The sequence below is a fragment of the Macrotis lagotis genome, chromosome 7 (genome assembly GCF_037893015.1).
Source record: "Macrotis lagotis isolate mMagLag1 chromosome 7, bilby.v1.9.chrom.fasta, whole genome shotgun sequence".
NCBI classification, from domain to species: domain Eukaryota; kingdom Metazoa; phylum Chordata; class Mammalia; order Peramelemorphia; family Peramelidae; genus Macrotis; species Macrotis lagotis.
In genome coordinates this window covers 197,157,836-197,183,297 of record NC_133664.1, presented here as the reverse complement: position 1 = coordinate 197,183,297, position 25,462 = coordinate 197,157,836, and the positions used below count along the sequence as shown (strand labels likewise).

The following is a 25,462-nucleotide window of genomic DNA, read 5'->3' as shown; positions in this document are numbered from 1 at the left end:
AATATAGAAGAGAAACATTTTTATTTACCTTATAATTATCAATTTAAATTTACTATATAACTTTATAAAATGAACCTTGTTTTTTGCAAGCTTTTCCAAGGATAATCTAAACAGTAACAGATTTCAAAATGAGGAGAGTCTAAAATAAGGAACAATGGAAAATTTAGTTTTCTTGCGCCAAAAATCTTGGTTACAAATTATAGCAAAGGTCATATATATATCATATACAAATACATATATGTATACACACACACACACACCCCAAGAAATTTTCCTTTACTTCTTTTTTGATTCTAAATGAGATCGAAAGCTTTTTGTATACTTGTTCATAAGCGTTAATTTTGTATTGTTTCTCCTTAACTAAGATATGGTTTGGGAAATTTTACATATATTAAACAGCAAAATAAATCTAACTCCTAACAAAATATTTCAACTTTATAAAATAAGGAGCTAACCAATACAAGAAACAAGCATTTTCTTAAAAAGTTAAACTGCAGTAAATTCAGATTTGGAAATAGTTGATTCCTAAACTTTCTTTTTTAAAAATAACACTACTCAATGTGAGTAGCTATTTCTGGGGGTAAAAAAAAAACATACCTTTTTTAATTCTCTCTTTCGGGCTTCTTTTCCTATAAAATAGAAAAGAACACAATATAAAATCCTGAATATCAGCTTTTCCTCTGTGCCAATTTCTACTAGTTTACATTTTTAATGTCTAAAAGCATTTTAGACCCCCAAAGACCCTATTTCAAGTTTTCTTTTTTCAATAACAAAAATAACAAGACACAAAAAAGCTCCTAAACAACTTAAGGACTTCTTAGTACTTTGCATTTTAAGGTTACTATTAAAATCCTAAGTCTTTATTAGAAAAATTACTATAAAGTATATCTGATGCATCAAACTGAAACTAAAAAAATTGATATTATATATCTATATTATTATCAAAAGAAGGGCTCATTGAACCTAGAATCCTTCAAAATTCCAGAGATCCACAGAACTTTAAATATATACATTTAGTTCTGCCATTTATATAGTATAATTAAAGTAAAAAGTCTTTAGAAAGTAACTTTTGTCCCTACTTTCAAGTCAAAAAGTTTAAATTCGGGAAACTAAATTCGGAAAATTAAATAACTAGAACTTCCTGGCTTGACTGATCTAATAAAATTAAGATAAAACAGACTCTTTAATAATGTTGTAATTCATGATATGTTAATCTTTGCTTCACAGTCCCATAGAGTGTACACTTACGAGCTTGGTCAGTAGGGTTCATGAACTTCCCACTCTTGGTGGATGATGTAGATCTCCGCCCCATTTTCACAGGTTATATGTTTTAGTCAGTTAAGGGAGAAAGAAAATCACCTAAAAAAAAAATTCGGTTATCCTCTTAAAAATGTCTTCACACTCTTTTCTTAGAAGCATACTATAGGGGGTGGCTAGGTGGCTTAGTGGATAAAGCACCAGCCCTGGAGTCAGGAGTACCTGGGTTCAAATCCGGTCTCAGACACTTAATAATTATCTAGCTGTGTGGCCTTGGGCAAGCCACTTAACCCCATTGCCTAGCAAAAACTAGAAAAAAAAACATACTATAAAACACATCAGTGCTCTGTAATTCTTTTTCAGGTATATGGATTTATCCAGAATTTTGAATCTGGAGCTGAGATAAACTGGATTCTACTCCTAGAAGATATATAACCAAAAAGGTTAGGTCAACTGGCAATTTTGCCTTTCAGTTGCTGACTATGCTTCTGAATGGTAATAAATTGGGAGAACAAAACTGATATCCTTTTAAAAATCAATTAAATTTTAAAATGAGCACTGGAGACGATGAAATCAAATCAATTTAAACAATCAGGATTTAGAATGTAGAGAATATATTTTCTTTATAGATTGGTATACATAGATATTAGGTCTTTTCCTCTATTATTCTAAATAGGTTTCTAAGAGTTAATCTAATCTATATATGTATACATATATGTACATATATGTATACACACACACACACAAAGAACAAGTATTCACACTTTCTTATAATATGCCCAATGAAGTGATCTGTTTGAAGACCACCTCTGAGAAGTAATATACTACTTTCTGAGGCAGACCCTTTTAGCTGTAGATAGTGTTCAAGGTTAGAAGTCTTTCCTTATGACAGATTTAAAATGGTCTCTTATTGCCTCTCTTGCTCAACTGTTTTTAATTCTGCCCTCTGGATCCAAATTGAACAATACTGATTTTTCCACATGACAGCATTTCAAAAATGTATAGCCTGGCTATCCCATATACCAAATCTTCTCTTTTCCAGACTAAAAATCCTCAGTTTCCATATGGCCTTACCTCTTTAAACTGTGGTTAAAAAAAAACCAAACAATTTTCTAGATGTGGTCTGATTAGAACAGAAGACCTCCTTTCTGGATGCTATACTTGACTTAACACATTTTTATTCATAGAAAGCAACTAATCATCTAAACTATGATCTAGTCTATTTTAAAAATTAATTTGTTCCTACATAATATATCTTGAGTTCAGTAGATATTGCTATAGTTACTAATTATGAAGCTATTTCTTAGATGCAATACTGAATTCAGTTCTACATGTTTTATTAGGCTATCCAAATAAATTAGAGCTGATAATTCTCATTGAGTCTATTTAGTATCAAGAAGGCTGAGAAAATGTCAAATATGCTGAAAAAAATTTCCTTCCTCAGAATTTAGTTTTAATACAAAATGGACTTTCCACATTAAAAAGCACAAGTTGATACATATCAATTCTATTGAAATTCAATTAAAATTTTAAGGCAGACATTACTACTAGTATACTTTCTAGGGGATTGTGCTTTGATCACATTTTGGCTACTGACTAATGTTAATGTTAAAAGTCTTTCAAAATAAAAATGTCTGTTTGGCTTGTCCTTTATTCTTATAGAAGACCATGACATCAGCAAGATGATACCAAACTATGCAAATGAGTTGGATTTAAGTGAGGAAGGGCAGTGTTAAGTCACCAGTCTCAGTTTCTCCTCTGGAGCCATATAGTGCCTAGATATGAAGACTGGAGATGGTCTTGGATGCAGTGGAGACATTTGACTGAGTTTGAACAATACTTGAGAGACTAAGAGGTCAAGAACGACCATTTTCAAAAGAAACAAATTTATTGGGAGGATAAGACCAATAGGGTATCTCAGTGATTAAGGCAATGGAGAAAGTACAGGATCAAGGAGCCAAAAAAAAAAAAACAATCTAGGAAGGGAAGACCCTCAGGGTTTCTGAGCAAAACAGAAACAATTGCTGTTTGAATTCACTGTGAACTAATCAAGGGTCCAAACTACAACCAAGTGGGTCTTAGTCTAAGATCCTTTGTTGACCAATGGAGAACCAGAGTGATTTGGGGCCTATAAACCCCAAGAAATCTCACTAGGCCTTCAGGCAGAGCATCTACAAATTTGAGGAAGGAAATAAGGAGGAAAGGGGGGAATGAGAGAAGAGGAGAAAAGGGGACCTATATATAGCCCAATTAACCAGCAGTGGCATGCTTCTATTAATCAGAGAAGTTGTTGTTTGTCCTCAAAGACCATGACAGAGGTGATACCATGACATGCAAGAGAACTGGATTTAAGTGAGGAGTTGCTGTGCACTAGTCTCATTTTCTTCTCTGAAGCCATCCGAGGCAGTAGTCAGATATCAAGCAGCTACTTGGCTCAGTGTATAGAGTTCAAATCTAGCCTCAGACTCTTACTGTATGACCCTGGGCAAGTCACTTAATCCCAATATTTTCAAAAAAGAGTAGCCTCAGCACTCCTGGGAATCAGAGTTTCTGGAAGGCCAAAATAAGTATCTGAGGCAGAATCTGACTTCTGGTTTTTCTAACTCAGGCCTAGTACTCTATCCACTACATTACCTAGTTGGCCTGGCACTCAAATTACGTTTGAAAACATAATTGACATAGTTTTATTTGTGGGGAGGTAAAGTTTATTAGAGTTTAGTTCTAAAAGCCAAGAAGATCAAAATTCAGATTCTGGGTCTAACAGTGCTCCAGGCAACTACCTTAAGACAGATTCAGAAAAGATACCAGTCTTCATTAATAGGAAGAGTTTTATATGCTTGGAGTTCCTTGTGACAATGAAGTCACAGGTCCAATACTCATCCCTATTATTTCGTGACATCACAGTAGTGCTCATGAGTGCCTCCTAAATGAACTGGCTCCCCTATTAATTGTTTTTGTTATATACTGTTAAGTGTGTTTTTGTGCACCACCACTCAATCCCCAACAGTATTCTTGTTGATTTTAATTCTGTCATTTAAAGAATCTATATTATTCCAAGGAAATCTGCAAGAGATGTAGTTCTTTAAAAGTAAACTTCAGTGAATGGTAGAAATATTTATAGTAGTCGTTGGTCTAGGAAAGTCTGGGGTGACTAGAGAATACAATGTAACAGGACATCTCACCAAAGTACAAAGCCAAGTATAACTGCAAACAAAAATTAACTATTGTATAACAGTCTCAACAAAGAAACCTGGACCTGGCATCTGGGAAAGTTTTTAATGATTTCTCTGCAACATATATACGTTTCTTAAAAGGCAAAAAATGAAGATTAATTTTAAAAACTTTTCCCTTAGGTTGTGTAAAATCCACCTGCAAAAAATGTTTTAAACACTTTTACTTCTAGCAGGTCTGGAACGTTGATCAAAAAAACAGACTAATTCTAAAAATGTAAGAAGAATACAGCGACAAAACCTTGTATCATGTCACAAATTAGAAACAAGGTTTCATGTCATTTATTTCAGTTACTAACAGAACTCTTTTCTGACTGTCGGTGGGATACAGGGTGTCACTTTCATGATAAAATTCTGTAATATTAAAGGATTGGTTTGTGAATATGAAAGTACATGGCAATAATTTTGGCACAGTATGCCTATATTAAGAACCATGTGTGTCTGGCTGAACACATTGGGTTTTTATTTATTTTGTTCGGATAGTGATCTGAGAATTAAAGGAATGAGAGATATATACAGTATTTAGATTTCATAAAAGTATTCAACGAACTCTTACAATAACTTTTAAGGTTAGAATAACCTTAGTTGAATAGTTCAACTTAATTGAATAACCAAAACTAGAGTGGGTACTAATGGATCAAGACTGACCCAAAAAGAGATCTCTAGTAGAATGTTCGAGGATTCTTTTCTGCTCATTATTTTTATTAATGGCTTGCTGAAGACATAGATGGTATGCTTAGAAAATTTTCATTTGGCACTAAGTTAAGATGCACAGCTAATATGTTGAATGAAAGAATTGGGATTTAAAATGATTCTAATGGGCTAGAATGATAGGTCAAATTTTCAGTAATTCTTCATAATCTGGAACATCACTAATGTAGATTCCACTAATTTATATAACAACTAATCTTCACTTACTCAAACCATTTTATCTTTAGTCAAGTTGTATCAAAACTACACAGATGATGAGATCTAGGCATTTTAATGTTTAATAAACAGCAAGCACAAAACACAAATTTACCTATTTTTAGCCCTCACTCTTGTTAAACTGATCCACCTTTTCAGATCACGTATTACCTTGATAATATCTTTTATACCACCCTTTTTTTTTTAAATAAGGCAATAGGGTTAGGTGACTAGCCTAGAGTCACAAAGCTAGTGTCAAGTGTCTGAGGCCAAATTTGAACTTGGGTCCATCTTACTCCAGGATTGGGGCTACCCCCTTTATACCACTTAAGTGCCATTCAAAGTCATGTTACCAAAATACCAATATAACTGAAAGCACTTCAGAATTCCCCTCCCCGTTTAAAAATAAGTAGCAGCCATTTTAGAATATGCACTCTACCATTAATACACACCTAAATCTCAACTGAACCTTCTCATAAATAAAAAGAGCTTGACCATAATTGCTTAAAAAAAACACGACATAAAACATTGAAAATTTACATTATTCGTCTCTATTTTTTTCTGGTGAGAATTATTAGATCCCTTTTGAGTTATTTATACATTTAACCAAGGAGACTCTCCAGTGCTGAATCTTAAAGTCTTGGCCACAATATTACATGAATAGGAAAAAAATCGCATAGAATCTTGGGAGTTGAGACTCCATAGACTGTCTAGTCCAATTTATACTTAAAAAGGGATTTCCTATTTTAGCATCATTGACAACTATTTGTTCATTTTCTGCTTAAAGGGTTCCCAAGGTGTAATTTTTTTTTTAGGTTTTTGCAAGGCAAACGGGGTTAAGTGGCTTGCCCAAGGCCACACAGCTACGTAATTATTAAGTGTCTGAGGCCGGATTTGAACTCAGGTACTCCTGACTCCGGGGCCTGTGCTCTATCCACTGCATCACCTAGTCGCCCCTGTAAATTTGGTTATGATAATGATTTTCTTTTAATCAAACCTAAATGTGTTGCTCTATTAACTTCTAACCTCTATTCCTTTTGTCCTTTAGGGCTAAACTGATCAATTTAGTCTCTCTTTCCATAAAAGGGTTGTTGTAAATAACCAAACACAAATAATTTGGGGGTATTCTCTGTCCCTCATCCCTCAGACTTTTCTTCTCTAGGTTCATCAGTTCTTTCAGACAAAATTATGATGACATTAAGACCTCTTACCACCCTGGCTGACCTGTAGATGTTTACCAGCAATATTCTTTTTTTTTTTTTTTAAAGATTTTTCAAGGCAATGGGGTTAAGTGGCTTGCCCAAGGCCACATGGCTAGGTAATTATTAAGTGTCTGAGGTCAGATTTGAACCCAGGTACTCCTGACTTCAAGGCCAGTGCTCTATCCACTGCGCCACCTAGCCGCCCCCAGCAATATTCTTTAAGAATTATGGCAAGCAGAACTGAAAAATTAGGAGCACAGGACTGCAGCAACAAGAACATAGTACTGTATTGAACCTTGTGAATTTCTCTGTATCATTTCTGTTCTTCCTACTCAGCAGTTACCAAAGGATCAATCAATATAAGTTATAGCTAGAAGGAACTTGGTCCAATTCCAATATTTTACAGATAAAGCAAACTTATGAGAACTTATCACCCAAAGGTCAGTACTACTTGTATTTCAGAATATCGTTCCAGACAATGATAAATAATTTTGGGAAGTCCATATCTCCCTATTTTTATGGGAGGCATATATATTTATAATCAGAGGATTGTTAAAATAGCTATCTTTGTATTTGCAGCTATCAGAGATTCTTAAAAGTTCTTAACGTGCATTGGAGAAAAACTTCCCAGAGAACTTATAAAGCTGTATTTACGCAATCAAATATTTTTCCGTAAATAGAAGTAAACACAATGGGACAGTGCTATGTTACACATACACACACACACACTTCTACCAATTTCCTAGTTGTGGCAAGTGGCCTACTATAAAAAATAAATTATTAAAGTCTGTGTTCTCCATTATGATACTTAATCTTGACTACATACAATACTGGAGTTATCCTTTTTTTTTTTTTTAAATTTAAGGCAACAGGGTTAAGTGACTTGCCCAAAGTCACATAGTTAGGCAATTACTAAGTGTCTGAGGCTGAATTTGAACTCAGGGACTCCTGATTCCAGGGCCAGTGCTCTAACCACTGTGCAACCTAGCTGTCCTTGTATACTGGGGTTATTCTTGCTCACAAGGAATTTATATCAGCTTGATAGTACTAGGTAAGCACAAGGTAATTTGAGAAGGGAGAATCTGTTGACAACCAGGAAGACCAAAGGGGGCTTCAAAGAACATTAAGGTGCTGGAGAAGTAGAGATGATAAAAGAGTGAGTAAGCATGGGAGACTGCTTTTGCAAAAAGACAGAAATAAAATGCCAAATTGGGAGAAAGGTCAGGAATTCAAGTTGGCTGAAATTTGGAATACATGAAGCAAAACTAATATGAGCTTGAAAGGCTATTTGTAGCGAGATTAAAAAATGAATTTAAATACCAAGCTGAGGAGTTTGCCTTTTATATTAGAAACTATAGAGTCAGTGAATGTTTTTGAACAGGCAAGTGCCACAAGAAAGAAATGCTTTGGCAACTGTGTGGAAGATCAAGTGGAGAGGAGAGATAGGAAAAAATAAATTCGGAGGTCACTATCATAAAATAACAGAGTGATGATAAAGGTCTTGGTAACAGAGAGAATAGGACAGATGCAAGAGATGTTGTGAAGGAAGAACTGTCAAGACCCGAAAACTAGATATGGAGAAATGAAGCAGTTATTCTGAGGTTTGTAACCTGGGTATATGAGAGCACTTTGATTGAAGAAGAGGAAGGGTAGATAAAGGGAAAAAAATGCTGAGCCATTTTAAATTTGTTGAGATGCTGGTAGAATATCCAAGTAGAGACGCCTCAGAGGCAATAAATGGGACTAATATTCAATAGAACTGCATATGTAGATATGGGGGTCAGGATTTTATATACAGAGATAACTGAATCCAAGAGAAAATGATGAAGTCACCAAGGAAGAAAATGACAAAAAAGAGTAAGTCCAAAACAAACTCTTGACAGTATTCACATTTAGGAGACAAGAAAGGGATAATGAACCAACAAAAACGACTGAAAAGGAATGGTTACAGGTAGGAGAAAAGCAAGAAAGATTAGTGTCATGGAAGCCAAGGGGGAAAAGAACTAGTGAAAAATGGGGTCGAGGATTGTTTCAAATGCTACAGTGAAATGAAGATGAAGACTGAGACAAGGTCATTGGATTTAGCAGTTTAACACTAATTTTGGGAAAGATTAGTGGTAATAGTAAAGTGGGATCAAAACTTTCCAAGGGGGCAGGCAGTTAGGACAGTAGATAGAACACAGGCCCTGAAGTCAAGAGGACCTGAATTTAAATCTGTCTCAGATATTTAATACTTACTTAGCTGTGTGACCTTGTGCAAGTCATTTAATCCCACTGCCTTGAAAAATAAAATAAAAATTTCAAGGGGATCACAAGCAAATGAATTGATGAAGAAGCAAGAGCAGACAGTTATTTTTAGGAATTTGTCAATGACAAGGAAGAGAGGTAATAGAAATTTAAAAGGAGGTGTCTCATGCAAGTGAAAATAGTTTTAAGAAGGAATCTGTGCATTTTGGCAAGGGGCAGGGGAGAAACCCGTTGAAAGACAGAGACCTATGCTTGGGTTAAAACATTAATTGTAAAAGTGCTGTAGGGATCATTAAACTATTAACTGTAGTAATTCCTTTCTTAAATGTCAGGAGTTTTAGTTTTTTTAATGACCTTTTCTTTATGTCTATAAAAATGTTTGCTTATAATTTTGTAACTGTAAGTATCATTCTTCTGGGGAGTCACGGATATTGCCTGTTACAGAATACAAAGATGTACATTCATTTTTATCTATCTATATAGATAACTGAGGTTTTCTGTGTCATGATGCAGTCTTTATGTAATGGAAGTCCTCTCCTAGAAAATCTTAGCTATCAAATATATTTTCCCAAGGGGAAAAAATTATTAATTCCCATAGTGATATAGTGGTTATTCAGCCTCTGCTTGCAGATTTACTGCTTACAGTCCATTTATGGAGAATCTAATCATTAAAAAGTCTTTCCTGACTTCAAATATCATCCCATTGCACTTTGCTCTGAGACTTTAAAATTCTTTTCCACACAATAGCCCTTCACATACTCAGTAACTTCTATTATTTTCTCCTTGAATATTCTATTTTGCAGGTTAATTCTCCTGAGAATGGCCAAACAATGTAAAGACAAAACTTCCTAACCAAGAGTCATGTCCATATTAATTGGTTAATATGTACTATATCTATGTAGGTTAAATTGCTTCTTGCTTTCCTGCCTAAAACTAACCAAAAAGACCTGCCTATTTCCCTAACTCCAATTTGTATAAACCAATCAAAATGGATTCTAAGAATATGGGATTACAAGTGAGATATTTCATATTCTTATTAGACTTGGGAAAAGACAAGGGGAGATGAGAAACATTCCAAAGTGTAGATAAGATAAAATATACTTCCCTTCTCAGTGTACTAGCAATCCTTTCCTTGGAAGCCATTCTCCCACCCAATTAAGCATCCTTAATACACATAAGGGATAGAATTTTTTCCTGTACACAAGGGGAAAACTTGGAATCCATTTTTGGGGCAGCCAAAGTTACTACTCAAATATATGCAGACTAGAATATCTGTAGCATTTTTATCTCCAGCCAGCTGTAAAGAATCTCCTTTAATAATGAACAACATGCTTTGTTTATGGGTTTTTCCTTTTCCTGTCTATAGAGTAGAGGTTGGTTTTTCACATAATCATTCATTTGGAGAGGGTCTCTGCTGGTCTCTATTGACAAAGGCAGATGAAATGGATGGAGGAAACTCATCAACTCTCTCATTTAAAAAATAACCGAAATAACACTCCTATAAACTGTTGCAGTGAATATGGGGTAGGAAAAATGTGACTAACCAATTGAAATGAAAAAAAATCCTTGAATTTTTAGTGTATTGCAAGCTCAAAGTCTCAATAATAGATAACAAAATAGCTAATAAAATCTCAGGCTATATTAAATGAAACATACTATCTAGAATAAAGAAAGCAATAGTCTTGGACACCAACAAGCTAGAGTGAAATTGTAAGGAGAACAGACAAAGGGAACCTTAAGACTACTCTCTACATTGTGGTCAGGTGAAGAAACTGGGAAAATTTAGTCTAGAAAAGAAAAAAAACCTGAGGGGAATATAATGTTTTTATTATGTGCATAATGTATCATGTGAAGATTTGCTATAATGGAAGAATAAGCAAGACTTATTTTGATTGAGTACAGTCAGGCAAAAGGGCAGATTTTGCTTTGATATGCAGAAGGAAAAATATCTCAACACAGCTGTTTCAAAAAGAATGGGCTGCCTTGGAAAGTGGTGAGACCACTGAAGGTCTTATCAATAATTATGTCGGGAGATTTCTCCTTTAAGGCTTTTTTTACTAAATCATGGAGATCTCTTCCAACTCTAACATTTTATAATACGTAGTACTTTGTATACAAGTCATATATTGAGTATCATATTATGTGACAATTATATTATGCAATATTATGTGCCACTTAATTATTCATGCATATCTGCACATGAAGTAATAGAAAATGGTAGAACTAGTTTTCTTTTAAAAAACTGTACAATTTAACTTCTCCACTAATTTGCAACTTTCTAACTCACTCCTGCCCCCAAGGAAAAGATTTAGATTTCAAACTTCAAATAACATATTTGAAATAAGTACTTACATAAAGAAAGGAGTGATAAACTGCTGAGAAATCTAGCAGTTTTAAAGGCCTGGTGATCAGGACAGTGTAACAAAACATCAATTATAATTTTGTAATCTCTCAAAGAAGTGTTATTCATATACCTTAGCTGCTCTTTTTTAGGGGCTATGGAGGTTCCATGTTGCTCGTTAATGCTTCCCATTGGGTACTTTCTATTTGTTCAGTATGGATTTTGCATGTTTTTGTGCTATTATGCAACTATGTACATATTAATTTCTCCCATTAGAATATGACATTTATTGAAAGTATTCCCAGTTCCTAAAGCACACTCTACGAGTTCAATAAATGAGTGATTAACTCTACTGAAAAACAGCCTGTTTGAAGAGTAACACTTCAAAGTCTGGGTGGAGAATTTGTAAGCAAATAAATCATAGCCGATGAACAGATTTTTTATTCCCTTCAAAATTATCTCTGAATGCAAGATATAAAAGGAACGCTGGGGTCTGGAGACCCTGCTTCACATCCCAGTTCCCATATTTTCATTCAAATATGGAAGCAGACATGTTACATCTAGATTACTTTTATCATTTGCAAAGGGAACACAATATTTGTTTAATTAACCTGCAGCTGTGCTTTAATAAGGAGCTAGTGCTGTGGCAAGAGTACCTCAGTGCTTCTTGAAGACAGAGGACCTAGGTTCAAATACCAATAGCTGTTTGCAGTGACCTTGGGCAAATCACATCACTTCTTTGGACCTCAATTTCCTCATTCGTAAAATGAGAGGATGCACTAGATGGCCTCTGAAACTCCCTTTCCAACTCTTATCTCTATTATGATAAAGATGCAAAAATAAGAGCTAGGATTGTTCCCCAATCTAGTAAAACCTTTCTGTTTCCCATCCCCTCCCCCTCTAATTGGTTACAATAGGTTCAGAAACGAGCAACTATCTGGAGCTATAGTTTAAGAAAGCTAAGTTTTTGCCCCAAAATAAATGTCAGTTGACAGAGGAAACCCCCAATGCGCTCAAGAGACCCCGAAAAGCCACGGGAGCAGCAAGAGCGTGTGGAGGAGGGGCGCGGGCTCAGTGGCTCCTCTCGGGGCCTGGCAGGCTCCGCTCGCCCAGGACCGGCAATGACCAGCAGGAGCCACCGCCGAAGGCACCCGGGCCCCGGGGAGGACCCACAGGGAAGAGTGCCCCCCCTCCCGGCTTCAGGCCCACCAGGGAGGGCGGCGAGCCTTTCCCCAAACCTGGTGCAACAGGAGAAGCCGCCGACCCCGTGAGGGCCTGGTCCCCACGGCGAGGCCGGGATCCGCGGGGCTCCGCCACCTCCCGAAGCCAGGGGGCGGACCTCTCCCCGGATGCTTCAAAAGAACCGCGCAGGCGTCCGGAAGTGGGGGACCGGGAATAAGGAAGCGGGGGGGGGGGGGGGGAAGCGTCTCGAGGTATCCTCGACTTCACCTTTCGGCTGCTCGCCAGGGTCAGCGAGGGCCGTGGGGCCGCGCGCCGCGCCGGCTCGCGCGCCCTCCTCGGTCTCCTCGGGCCGGGGCTGGGAGGGCTTCCCCTTCGCCTCACGCTCGGGGCCTAGGCCACCGCCATCTTGAAAGAACGCGCCGCACCGCTTCCCACACGTCACTTCTGTTTCCTCGGTGCGTTGCCAACGACGCAGAGCATTTCCGGTTCTCGCAGAGCATTTCCGGTTCTCGCGGCCATCGAGAGAGAGCTTCGAGGCCAGAGGAACTTCCGCCTCGGAATTAGAATTCGCTTGTCTAAGCACGCGCTTCCCCAATGCCTCCTGGGAAGGAGGCGGGCTTGGTGCCCGGCGTTGCTACGTAGCGCTTAGACCCACCCTCTTCCCGTTCTATCTCTCGAGATCCTAGGTTCCGAACGCAGGCTTCCTCACGCTATTTGTCCAGGGCGCGGACGGAAGAAGAGCGCAGGAGCGAGGCAGGATCTGATTGGCTAGAGGGGACTTTTGTCCCACCCTCAAGCGCTCCGCAGACGCCTCCTAGCGCTTCTTGGCTCAGTCTCGCGGATGGGGTGTTTGGATGCTAGTCCTTTTGGGCCTGGCTCGCTTTAAGACTAGTCGCCATCTCTTTTTTCTTCTATTCTCTTGGGGTCTCGGCCTTCCTCCTCTTCTCCCCACCCCCACGTAGAGGAGTTGCTCTCACCCGTGCATGCACGGAGCACTGGCATTTTGAGGGGATGACCCCCGACTTGAACCTTGTGGGCTAGAATTTCTTACCTTTTTAGACCTTCTAGCCATTATCTAGAATTTACAAAGGAGGAGACCGGAGAGGTTGGATGACTTGCTCCATATAGGCTGTGCTACAAAAAGTTTCGCCTGGATCTCGCTGTCAAAGGGGGAAGATGGCACACATCAATATGGAAAGAAAAACAGTGATTTAAAGGAGAAATGGGAGAAAAGCAACAGAGGGAAGGCATTAATATTTAGGAGATCTGGGAAGGGTTCCTTGGAGCTTGGAAGAAGCCGTGAATTTGGGGAGGAATTGAGCCCAAGTGCTCCTGGATGGCAGAATAAGGGTGGGGGGGGTAAGTAAAGAAGTGGGGTAGGGTAGGGGTCTAGCGGACACAATGGCACTGGAAACCCTTTCAGCCTAGTAAAGCCTTGTGGCGTTCCTCTGTGGCTGGGCTGCTGGTGTCTGAGAGGCCAGGTGTAATATTAGATTTTAGTGGAAGATAGGCATTCCTTTCTTTTAATGCAATCGTTCTGTTAGTGAACAGCTGGTGTTACTTCTGACAAAGGCAGGAATCTGATTTCCATCGAAATTCTAACTTGCTTTCCTGGCTCTGAACGGGTCACAGGACCACTTTGCTTCAGCTTACTCATTGGCAAAAGATAACACACACACACACACAAAATTCCTATTCTTAAGTGATGGATCTTAAATACTTGTTAGAGACATAAAATGTTAACAAAATAAATCAAGATACACAAAATAAATGGGGGAGGGTAGCATTAAGAGGGGAGGGGGAACCAATACAGGCTTGTTGTAGGAAGGAGGTACCACTTCAGCCAGGAATTTTGAGAGGGAGAGGTGAGGGGGATACAGTGAAGGGTGAAACCACAAAGAACAGTAGTAGAATGTTTACAGGAACAAAAATTAAATTTGCCTAGGAGCTGGCTTTTAAAGGAATGTATAATTTGTAGATAGCTTAGTCCCAAAAGGGTTTTCCATTTCAAAAGGAATGGTTTTTATTTTGGCCAGAGGTAATGGGAGCTCACATTTAAATTAAGGTTTGCCAAACACTTTATACATGTTATCTCATGTAATCCTCACAACAATCCTGTGAAACTAGGTGTTACTGTCTTCATTTTACTGTGAGGAAACACTAAGACTTTGTCCAGGGTCTAACCACTGAGGCAGAAATTTAATTCAGGAATCGAATTCAACTCTTGCTGACTTCTTGAACAGGAAATTGAAAATTTATCTGTTTTAGGAATATCAATTTGGCACCTATGTTGAAGACTGACTGGGGAGTGGAGAGACTGGATGTGGGAGAAAAATAACATGAAGGCAAGCTATTAACAGTCTAGGTGAGGATGTTGAGGACCTGGACCAGTACTATTGGAGTGTGTGAATAAGAGTACAAATTGAAGAGCGTTGAGGATGTATTATTGACAAAAATTGGCAAAAAACAGTCAAAGATGACTTCTAGTTTTTTAACCTGAATAAATGGAAGAGTTAATGGTGCTTCTGACAGAAACAGGGAAATTAAAACTGGTAAGGGAGAGGAGGGGAATTGAAAGAGAAAAATAATTTCAGTTTTGAATATATTGGGGTTGAGATGGCTATGGGATATATAAGTGGAGGTGTCCTGTGGGCAGTTTGAGATGCCAGTAATGGAATTTCAGGAGCGAGATAAGGGGCTGAATATATAGATTCAGGAGTAAGTTGTGTAGGGCAAGATCATTTTTCTAGCTTATGTTTTGTTGGCAAAGGGTCATTTTGAAGATTGAATAAGAGAAAATACTAAAATAGTTGGAAATGCATAAAGTACAGCACAAATATAAAGTGGTGACTTTTTTTTAGCCTGTTGCTTAGTTGGGTACTATAAGGCCTCTATGAGGTCATTGTTTCATCTCTGCTACTCAGAGGTATTATTCATTTTTCTATATAGTAGCTAGTTTACCTCACTAGAAGCACTCTAGTTTCTTTCTTTCCCCCTTTCTCTCTCTAAAATTTCTCTCTTTCTCTTTCCCTCCCCAAATAATTATGAAGAGATAGAGGTAAGGGTATTTAGAATATGTAATCATAAACTCAATTCTGAACACTTCCAGCATACCTTAAGTGCATTTCCAGCTTTAGGTAAACAGTTCAATTATGAACCAAGCCATCTTCTCAATTATGAATAAACATTTCTACGAACTGGTGAGAAACTATTAATGATGGACTGAATTTTTAAATGTACATATTATTACATAATAATCACCTTTGCTTTTGTAAATTTTTCTGTTTGATTTAGTTCTAGTCCGAATTGTGAGTATCCTAGAAGAATAAGGGAGACTTAGAGCTTCTAAGCCCAGGTAAGTAACTTTATTAGATTTTTTTTTAACTTTTGATGATAGAATTGTATTTAGTCAGCAATAGAACATTGTAGGAGAGAAAATGATGAAGCAGGCAATACATTATGAAGCTGAAGTCTTTGTCCTGGTTTTTAGTTTTTTAATTGAGAACATTTGATTTTGTGATGTTTTCATGTGAGCCAAGCACTTAAATTTATGTGCTCACATCGATAGTAAATCTACTTTTTAAGCATAAAAATTTGAAATGAGGATAGTATTAAGTTAGATACTTGTAGCAGGTTTAATAGGATATTACTTAGATTTACAGAGGAAATGGATTTTTAACCACAGGTTTCCATCACAACATCCACATTGTCCTGTTCCCAGGAAACTGGAAAGTGGCTTTCATTGGTCACTCACATCAATGGCAATGGCTTTCTTTCTTTCTTTTTTTTTCCCCAGGTACCACAAGTAAAATGTTTTTTTTTTTTTAAATCGTCTCTATATGCTTATATAGCAATACAGTTGAGATGCACTTTTTAATCAAGGATTGATTCTTCTTGTATCATCAAAGTTATACTGATATTATATATACTATGCACTTCAAAGTATTACCTGTGTTTATAGTCTTCTGCTCTAAGGAGCTTGAGACAGTCTTTTTATCACCACACAGCAAATCAGTGAAGATTGAGAATTAGAAATAGAACTTGGTATCCCTAAATATAGTTCACTATTCTATCCAGACTAATAGTTTCTGCCTGACATTTGTATTGAGAATTTTCTAGTTAATAGAAATTGCTGAAGATTGCTACTTAACTTCACCTCCATTCCTAGCTAGCATTCAAACCTTTTCATTCACTTTCAACTTTAAGAGTACAGTACTTAAACTAATAGTTTATATTCTATAGCTAAGGTCTAGAACTTAGTGAAATGAAGTATTAGAGATCCAAATATGCACTAGCCTATTTCTCCAAGGGATTTGGCCAAAGAGTTGGTAGAGGAGACAAGAGAGAAGGCATTCCTAGGCCCAGTGGCTTATAAAAGCAACTGATCTGGTGGTGGAGCAGTTTGGAACAATAGCTCAGGGAACTTTCAGATTTACTTTTTACATTTTAGATTTGAACACCCACCCCCCCCCCCCCCAAGAGAGAGAGTGTAGACTTAGAGAATATAGTTTTAGAAGCTTGTTAGCTTGTTTCTGAGTCAGGGGCACTTTCTTCCAGCACCTTGGAATTTTACTTCCTTTTCTCAACAACAGTTAGAGTCACCCCTCTTTAACTACTACTTCTTGAAACGGAAATTATGTGGAAAATCAACCTAATCTAGGTTGAAATGGAAGCCACAGAAATTACAGTCACAAGGGGAAATACAAAGCGCTTATTTCGACCTGCATTTCAGAGTCTTGGTGACCTCCTTTATGGCATGATGGTATTTTTCTGAGGCAGATTTAAACTCCACCAGGTGTTCCTCATAACTTTTAATTGCTGCTTGAAGCTGGTTTCTCTCCACTGCCCCTAGTATAGCATGGAGGATCATATCGAGTCCAAGTCTGAGAACTGCAACCCCAATACCACCAAGCAGAGATGCACCAATTTGGGCTAACACAGTGACTAATTTGTTAATGACAACAGTGGTAACATTTGAGCAGATGAGTTTTACAGCTACTGTACTGGCAGTGGAAGTGGCTTCTCCCAGGATGACTGAAATAACCTTTTGCACAATTGCAATTTTTTCTGTTTCTCTTTCTCTGATATCCTGCAGTTTCCTATACAATGTTGGCTCCAATTTTTCTTTCAGGACATCATCAACTCTTTGTACTTCTTTTTGGATCTTCTTCATGGATTTTATGATGATGTCACAGTTTTCCTTAATGGTACCATTTCTTTTCATTTCTATGGGTTCCAACCTGCAGGCCAAATGGGTATTCAGAACCCCACTCAATTCATTAGTGGCATCAACACTGTCTGATAAGCAATTAAGCAGTTGTTGGTGGAGGTTGTTCAGTTCTTGTCTCCTCTTTGAGTTCTCTGGGTAGAAAAAGTCCCTCTGAGTCATCTTCCAAATGGATCTCTGAAAAAGAAAAGTTTAATGTTTTTTAACAGCCTGAGGAAAGTGTTGGTTTTTAGTAAATGGAACTAAGCCAATATTTGATCTCATGCATAGCAAAGCAACATTCTTCTGTTTGAAAGACTGCCTTCAGTATTATATGGTACAGGGAGACATGTGAAGAGGTGGGAGGGATAACATAGCTAGCATGTTTTATATAATTCATGCATAACCTTTGCTAAGGTCCAGGGGCTACTAAGGAGGAAATAATTTAAAAAATATCCAATTCAGGAAAAGAAATACAAACAAGATTAAAGAGATGCTCAACTGATAGGCTCTTTAGGCCTCCCTGTTTTTGTCTTTCTGCGTGTGCAGTCAAGCTTCCAGAACTGAACATTTCACATGTTCAGTGACTAAGGTAGGTACAATACAGAAAGATTGTTAGCAGCTATATTATGTACATTAAGCTTCTTTTAATGCAGCTAAAATCTCATTGGCTTACCTGACTGCCATGCTATATTATTAATTTTGAGTTTGCAATTAAGATTTGTTTTTGTCTGGCTATACTCTTCCATCAAGAATTTGTGAAGCTGATTGTTTTGAAACAGAGTTCAGGATTTTGCACTCCTCACTTTCAAATTTAATTTTACTAGATTTAGCCCTGCATCTTAACCTAATCTTTTGATTTTTATTCATTGTACTGCTTTTTCCAGTATTGAGTGTCAGTCAGGAAATGTTTATTAAACTCTTGCTATGTGCTAAGCACTGTGCTCAAACCAGTTCCTGCCCTTCAAGAATGTATATTCTAACAGGAGAGATGATTTATGTAAAAAGCAATGTATCCCAAAGAGAAAGAGAAAAGCATTAGTAGTTGTGGAAGTGGGGAGGGTCATATTCCAGGGATATGAGCTGAGTCTTGAAATAAGCTAGGGAAATTAAGTAATGGAAGAGAATAGAGAGAACATTCCAATAATGGGGGGATAGCTAGTGCACAGACAAGGAGATGGGAGATGGAGGGTCACATTGGAGGAATTATAGGCCAGTGCAACTAGATGGTAGAATTTGAGGAAGAGAGGGGAGTAAGCTGTAAGAAAACTTAGAAGGTAGCAAAAGGTCTGGTTATACTGATTTAATTGCCAAATGATTTTATGTTTGATCACAGAGGTAATAGGAAACCATTTGAGCTTATTGAGCACAGGGATTGTGACATGGTCAACCTTGTACTTTAAGAAAATGATTTGTCAGCTATAGAGATGATGAATTAGAATGGGAGACACATATATACATACATACATACACATATACATACATACATACATACACACACATGATGGGGGTAGACCAATAAATAGTCCAGGTGAGAAGCAATGAACACCTCTACAGTGTGAGTAGAGAAAAGGGGGTGATGTATATGATACATGTTGTGAAGATAGAAAGAAAATTTGGCAATGGATTGGATACTTGGGATAAGGTAAGAGTGAGGAATTGGGAATGACCCCAAATTTATTGGACTGTGTGACAAATTCAGAAGAATGGAACTTTTTGAGGAAAATGATTCTCTTTTTGACATGTTGAGTTTGAAGCACCTAATTCTAAGATATCCAAAAAGTGGCTGGAAATGTGTGACTGAGGTTCATCAGAGAGATTAGGGCCAGATATATAGATCTGGAAATCATCTCCCTAGAAACAGTAATTAAGCCCCTAGGAATTGACAAAAGCACCAAATGAGATAGTATAGAGCATGTTTGAAGAGCATGACGGATGAAAAATGATCAAAGAATCCTGAATAGTGGTTGGATAATTAGGAAGAAAACTAGGAGAAAATATGCTAGAGAAAGAATGTATATCCAGAAGAAAAAGATAATTGATAGATGGTAGATGACTTTCTCAAGGAGTTCAGCCTAGAAGAAGGTGAAGAGAAATAGAGGTCAATAGATAGTGAGGATCATTTATCTATAGATTTGATAAATATGCCAACTATCTCCATTCACTCATCTTTATAAATTACTGATAAAATGATAAATATTATAGAGCTGGGGGACAGATCCCTGCGACTTTCAACTGGATATTGTCCTTCAAGTTACTATCTGGCATTAATGGGATTTGGGATCAGTTATTAAAGCAAATGGTAATCTATGTTATAATCTCGGTGACATTTTTTCATATTGTTCACGAGGATGGCGTGAGCAACTAACAAAGTTTAGGTCTTTTCAATCGTATTTATAAGTAGATACAATTAATCTTGATCCAGGAGTGAATAATTCTTACCAAAACTGGATCTGTATCTGAGTGTGGGGGGTGAAGGGAATGGTGTGGAAGCCACTGCCTTCAAACCATTTAATCTCTTCTGGACAATAATAATAATAATAATAATAATAATAATAATAATAATAATAATAACAGTAATAACAATAATGATGATGATCATCATATACAAGATTAATTCCAGTCTGAAAAGCCTATCTGGAAGTCCTAGCATCTGCTTTTCTTGGTGTTAGGTAGCCACACAGGGAACATCTGAAAGCTCCTGAGCTTCTGACCATTTTAACTTAATTGAACACTTTACTTGTAAATATGGTAATACTTGTAAATATGGTGAGAGGATGCTATCAGGAGAGCTTCCTTGCTTTTTTTTTTTAAATCTCTTATCAACCCTATCCCAAAGTGCAGTATCATGTTTGGGGCTTTTCTGCAGTACTTTCCCTTTCTCCCTACTCTCCTTCACTGACCATCCTGCTGTTGACCAAGTTTATAGGCCAGGAGGATAAGGATAGAGAAAAAAGGCTGGGGAAATCCCTAACCCACCCTAGAACTTTTTTCTTGCTGAAAATAATTAGGAAGAGGTTGAAGTATAGCAAAGGATCAGTACAGGATCTGAAGAACCAGGCAAATTCCACATAATCTGTAGGAACTTCTTAAAGGATTAACTATGGCTCCTGGTGAGTAGGGGTTGGCAGCAAAGGGTTCGGGCAGTTAAAAATAATAGACGTTATTAAAATGGATGAATGTAGTTGATTTTTTTTCAAAATAAAATACAATACTTTTTGATGAAAAGATATAGATAGGATTTAAAATATGACTTCAGAAGGTATAATGAAAGTTTAAATATTTCATTATTTATTATTAAGATACAAGGCACACTACTTAAATATGTTAACCTTTAGGCTTAAACTGCATACACACACACACACACACACACACACACACATACACACATATATATAAAATCAATGTCATTCAATACAAGTGGTAATTAAGGAATAATAGTAATGTCATGGATAAAGTTAAAACAGTATTAGCCCAAGTAACAATGTAATAAGGTGTATGAGCTTTCAAACACTTGGGCTGTACTTAATGACTGAACACCTCAAGAATGAACAGGGATGGTTTTTGTGATGTTTACTTGACTGAAAATTCTGAGGACATACTACCCAAACTAGTTTGACTTTATGTCTTTGAAACCAAAAGAAAAGAAAGAACAAACTGTTTGGGACTTAGATGACTATCTGAATAATAGATATCTTGTACAAAAAAAAAATGAAGATCATGTACTCATGGTCCTCAGTGTCCAGGGGATGCTCAAAAATGTGACATTGATTCAATGTTGCATTGTGGAATGACTACTGGACAGAGGAAGAATTGTAGAAATGTTTTCCCCACAGGGAAGTACTGATAAAAATAACTTAGATTTTCCTTAAAACAAACTCCTATCTGCCCCCACTTCAGTATTTTTAGGCAAGTAATGAGGAAATGTGAAAATACACACACACACACACACACACACACACACACACACACACACACTAACTCTGCTCTTATGCCTCCTTTATTTCTACTGTACCTTTCTGTTTCTTTTTTGCTTATTGGAATCCTATCTATTCTTAGAGCCCAGCTGAAAAAGGGCAGTTAGGTTGTACATTGGATGGAGTAGGGCCTGGAGTAGGAAGATTAGGGTTCAGATGTGGCCTCAGTCACTTAAGACCCTGGACAAAGCACTGCTTGTCAGTTGCCTCATGTGTAAAATGAGTTGGAAAAGGAAATGGAAAACCCCTCCAGTGTCTTAAGAAAACTCTGAATGGGGCCATGAAAAGTCAGACAGGACTGAGCTACAATAGCAGATTGCCACTTAGTCCATCCTACTTCTTCATCAAGCCTCAGTTGCAAGACAGACACACACACACACACACACACACACACACACACACACCCTATCTTTTGCCTCTATTGTTTATGCTGTACCTTTCTGTTTCTTCTTGTTGGAAATCTATTCATCTTTTAGAGTCCATCCTATTCATCTTTTTTAGAGCCCTCTCTTATTGTGAAGGACCTGGTTGTTTAAGGTAATTCAAATACTTGAGCTATTCACTTATTTTAAGATAATCAATTTAAGGTAGTTAATGGAATTTTAAATCTCTGTGTAATCCCTCATAAGATATCAAGGTCTTTGGGTCTAATGTGATTGGCTAACAAGATGACCACTACCTGGGAACTTTAAACAGCCCCCAGAGGAATTTCAGTAGATAATCAAGCAGCAAAGCAGTCAAATTTTAGAATATTTTTTAGACTCAGGGAGTGTCTTGAAGAATTAATGTTAGACTCTTGCACCTCTACCAGAGAACAGTAAAGGATAAAGGATGAGGATAGAGCCCTGATAATGTTATATAATATATACTTCTCCTAACCCCCGCTGCAGGGCCATGATGTTGGAGAGATAGGACCAGTAGGAATTAATATACCCAGTTGTGAGCCCAGACATTGTCTCACTGAGGTCAAAGAATTCCACATCTGAGGAGAAGAAAACAGCTTCAATGCATAGATCCCCTTTTATGAATCAGGAAATAAAGCTAGCCATAGACTCAAGAAAGGACTTATACAAACCAGGAGTTGTGAGTTTACCCTTTGATCATACTTTTCACACATATGCTTACTATCATCACACACCAAGGTGAAGGCTACTCTTCCCTGGGCACTGTTTGTACTTAGAGGAGAGTGTGCCCACCATTTGGGGGCTGTAAATTGTCACTTACTAGTGCTACATATACTATACAGATATACAGATATATGTATGTGTATGCACTACCTTAGTAAATGGCCTGTGCTGAAAGTTAATTGAGGCCATTGGGATGCACACCCATGAGATCTTTTGAGGCACAGCACTGGAAAACCCAACTTCAGGGTCATCCACAAAGTCCTGAGGGAAGTATATTGTAGTCATCCTCTGGGGACCTTCTTGGGTAATGGGAAAAATGGCCCATAGTGGTGCTATACCATTGAATGTTGTTTGTGTTGTTGAATTTTTCCTCTACCATATTGTCTCATGACTGAATTTTAGAGTCTATGCTGCTTTGAAGATTCATCATGTTCCAGATAACAAAACTTGTCTTTTAGTCATCATTAGCATCTACAGATTGTCTATTGGAAATATTTATGAAATGGGGATACTAATTTTTGTACTACCCATTTCAGGGGGTTGTGAAGAAAGATTATAATCTCTATAGATTATATAGGAATTATATATATTGGTATTATATAGATTATAATCTCTATAAGGATAGAAATAGACATAAAGTACCTACTGTGTATCAGATATTGTGCTAATTGTTATATGAATATTTCTTTTGCTCCTCATGAAAACCCTGGTAATACTGTCCTCATTCTAAAGTTGATGAAACTGAGACAGACAGTAGTCAAATGATTTACCCTGGGTTACACAATATATGAGGCCAGATTTGACCATAGGTCTTCCTGGATCTAGATCCAGAATTCTATTCTCTGTGCCTCAAAGCTGTCTCTAGTACCATCTATATACCCTCTGTAAGGATAGAAAATTTTATCTAAACTGTGCATATGCCTCCATGCTTTTAGCATGTAAGTATGTAGGCATTATGTAAGTAGAAGGCATTAACTTGGTAATTTGAATACAAAGTGCTGATGAATAACATAAGGCACAGGCCCTGTTTATAAGGCATTAACAACTCTTAGTAGCTAGTAGCTAGAGTGTAAAGAGTCTTGAACCAATGGCAGAATGCCAATAGTTTGCCCTCTCTGGCTCATTATCAATCCCTTTGGACACTATAATCCTGATTATTTGCTTTGGCAATATCCAAGGAGAACTACTAGGTCACTTCAGTATTGTTCAATAAGTAGCACAATGGTCACAAATTACAGGGAGAATTCTGCACTTCCCCACAAGTCTGTGTGAGGGTTCCCAGCAGGTCTGCATTCATACTAGTCTGAGTCCTCAAAGAACCAAGGCCATTACATTTTATTATCCACATCAATTTGGAACTATGAGCAACTGCCTTCAACAATCCCCAATTTGTCTCATGACTGAATTTTAGATTCTATACTGCTTTGAAGAATCATTGTTTCAGATAACAAAACTTGTCTCTTAGTTATCATTTGCATCTACATATTGTTTATTGTAAATTTTTATGAAATGGGGATACTAATTTTTATACTCCCCATCTCATGGGATTGTGAAGAAAGCATTCTTTATATACTATAAGATGCTATGTAAATGTGACCAATTATTATTAGGTGTGTAGAAAAGTGCTTACCCACTACAATCAGTTTAGACATATACAACATGTTTAAGTGTATGTACACACAGCAAACAAAATTACAAGATCTTAATGTAACTTCAAAGGAATATTTTGTAGTCCTGATGATTAGTATGTACATCAAAAGGAAATATTATCATCTAACTAATAGCCCATTCACACAATAGCTACACATTTGCTTTTTAAACACTTATCTTTACTTCTATTACTCTTAGGAGTAAGAAGATTACTTTTTTTCCCACCCCAGAAACTTCTCTGGAGTCTGCAGAAAGCAAAGCCCACAAGGTCCATCCTTCAGTAGTTAAATTTTCAAGATTGATATGCCTTGCCAACTTCCATCCTTTAACAGATAATATTACAGTGAGATTTCAGTAGCATTTAATTGCTTACCTGTCTGGATTTCTGTGTTCAGTAGTCCCAGTGAATGTTTTGCAGAATTATGGGGAATGTTTATTCATCTGGTTGTTTCTGGAATGTGATGACCAAGGTTTATTCTGTTTGCTGAGCTCTGTTAGATCCCACTGCCTGCCTTGTTATTTCTGCATTTCTTAGTATCTAAAAACCTTTTTTGCTGTTAATGTTAAGTCTAGTTATTTTAGCTTAATAAAAATCATGAGATAAATTGTTTTTTCTTTCTTTGCTTTTCTGAACTGTATTTTACTTTGTATTGCTAAAAAGTGTTATAGTCACAGTGCAGAGAAGCAAGATCCACATATTAGGCTCACTGGTGAAGTACACAGATTTGGGGAATGTTTAATTTATAGTTTTTGGCTGAAATTAGGGCATGCTTCTATACCTTGAGAGCTAATATGAAAAGATCACTTTGTTAATTTTTTCTCCAAAGCAAATACTTCTTTACTTCCTTGTTTCCTTGTCATACTGCTTCACCTATTTTATAATTATATTGGGAAGTATTAATCAATTAAGATATTAAGCCCTATATACAATGGAACAAGGGCTTGGGAGGATACAGAGACAAAAATCAAGGTAATCCTCATATTCTAATGGTAGAGGCACCATGTACACATATAAATATTGCAGAATATATACAAATTAAATTCAGGATAGTTTGGAGAGCAAAGAACGCTTAAGCAGAAAAAGCTTCATGTATTTATAGAAGGTGCTCGAGCTGAATCTTGAAGGAAACCTTGAAT

General features: G+C 37.2%; 3 protein-coding genes across 13 annotated transcripts in view; 1 reads left to right on the top strand and 2 right to left on the bottom strand.

Moving 5' to 3' along the window:
• WBP11 (WW domain binding protein 11) overlaps positions 1-12,939 on the bottom strand; it is a 28,021-nt gene extending 15,082 nt beyond the window's left edge. The window contains exons 1-3 of one of the 2 annotated variants that reach the window (XM_074194371.1): positions 12,633-12,939; positions 1,249-1,359; positions 598-629 (exon numbers count right to left, since the gene is read on the bottom strand). In XM_074194371.1, coding sequence (XP_074050472.1) covers positions 598-629; positions 1,249-1,312 — 96 coding nt within the window. In that variant the 5' untranslated portion in view covers positions 1,313-1,359; positions 12,633-12,939. Of the gene's footprint in view, positions 1-597; positions 630-1,248; positions 1,360-12,421; positions 12,525-12,632 lie in introns of those variants that run through there. The other variant, XM_074194372.1, reaches the window with a different exon arrangement.
• Positions 12,940-13,754: 815 nt separating this feature from the next.
• Positions 13,755-25,462, top strand: part of C7H12orf60 (chromosome 7 C12orf60 homolog) — a 144,964-nt gene continuing 133,256 nt past the window's right edge. For 7 of the 10 annotated variants that reach the window (XR_012470166.1, XR_012470165.1, XR_012470164.1 and 4 more), the window contains exons 1-2: positions 14,738-15,565; positions 15,660-15,720. Coding sequence is in view for 2 of the 10 variants with exons in the window: in XM_074194374.1 (XP_074050475.1) it covers positions 17,537-17,572 (36 nt within the window). In the remaining 8 variants the exon portion in view is untranslated. The other 3 variants (XM_074194374.1, XM_074194373.1, XM_074194376.1) reach the window with 3 other exon arrangements.
• On the bottom strand, positions 16,853-24,730 carry SMCO3 (single-pass membrane protein with coiled-coil domains 3). The gene is made up of 2 exons (XM_074194378.1): positions 24,699-24,730; positions 16,853-17,769 (listed from the first exon to the last, which is right to left on the bottom strand). The coding sequence occupies exon 2, from the start codon at positions 17,752-17,754 to the stop codon at positions 17,077-17,079; it is 678 nt and encodes a 225-aa protein (XP_074050479.1). The 5' UTR covers positions 17,755-17,769; positions 24,699-24,730; the 3' UTR covers positions 16,853-17,076.

What these genes read in the sequence shown, in the direction of transcription:
- SMCO3 (XM_074194378.1), bottom strand. Translation starts at nt 17,754, where the DNA reads ATGACTCAGAGGGACTTTTTCTACCCAGAGAACTCAAAGAGGAGACAA.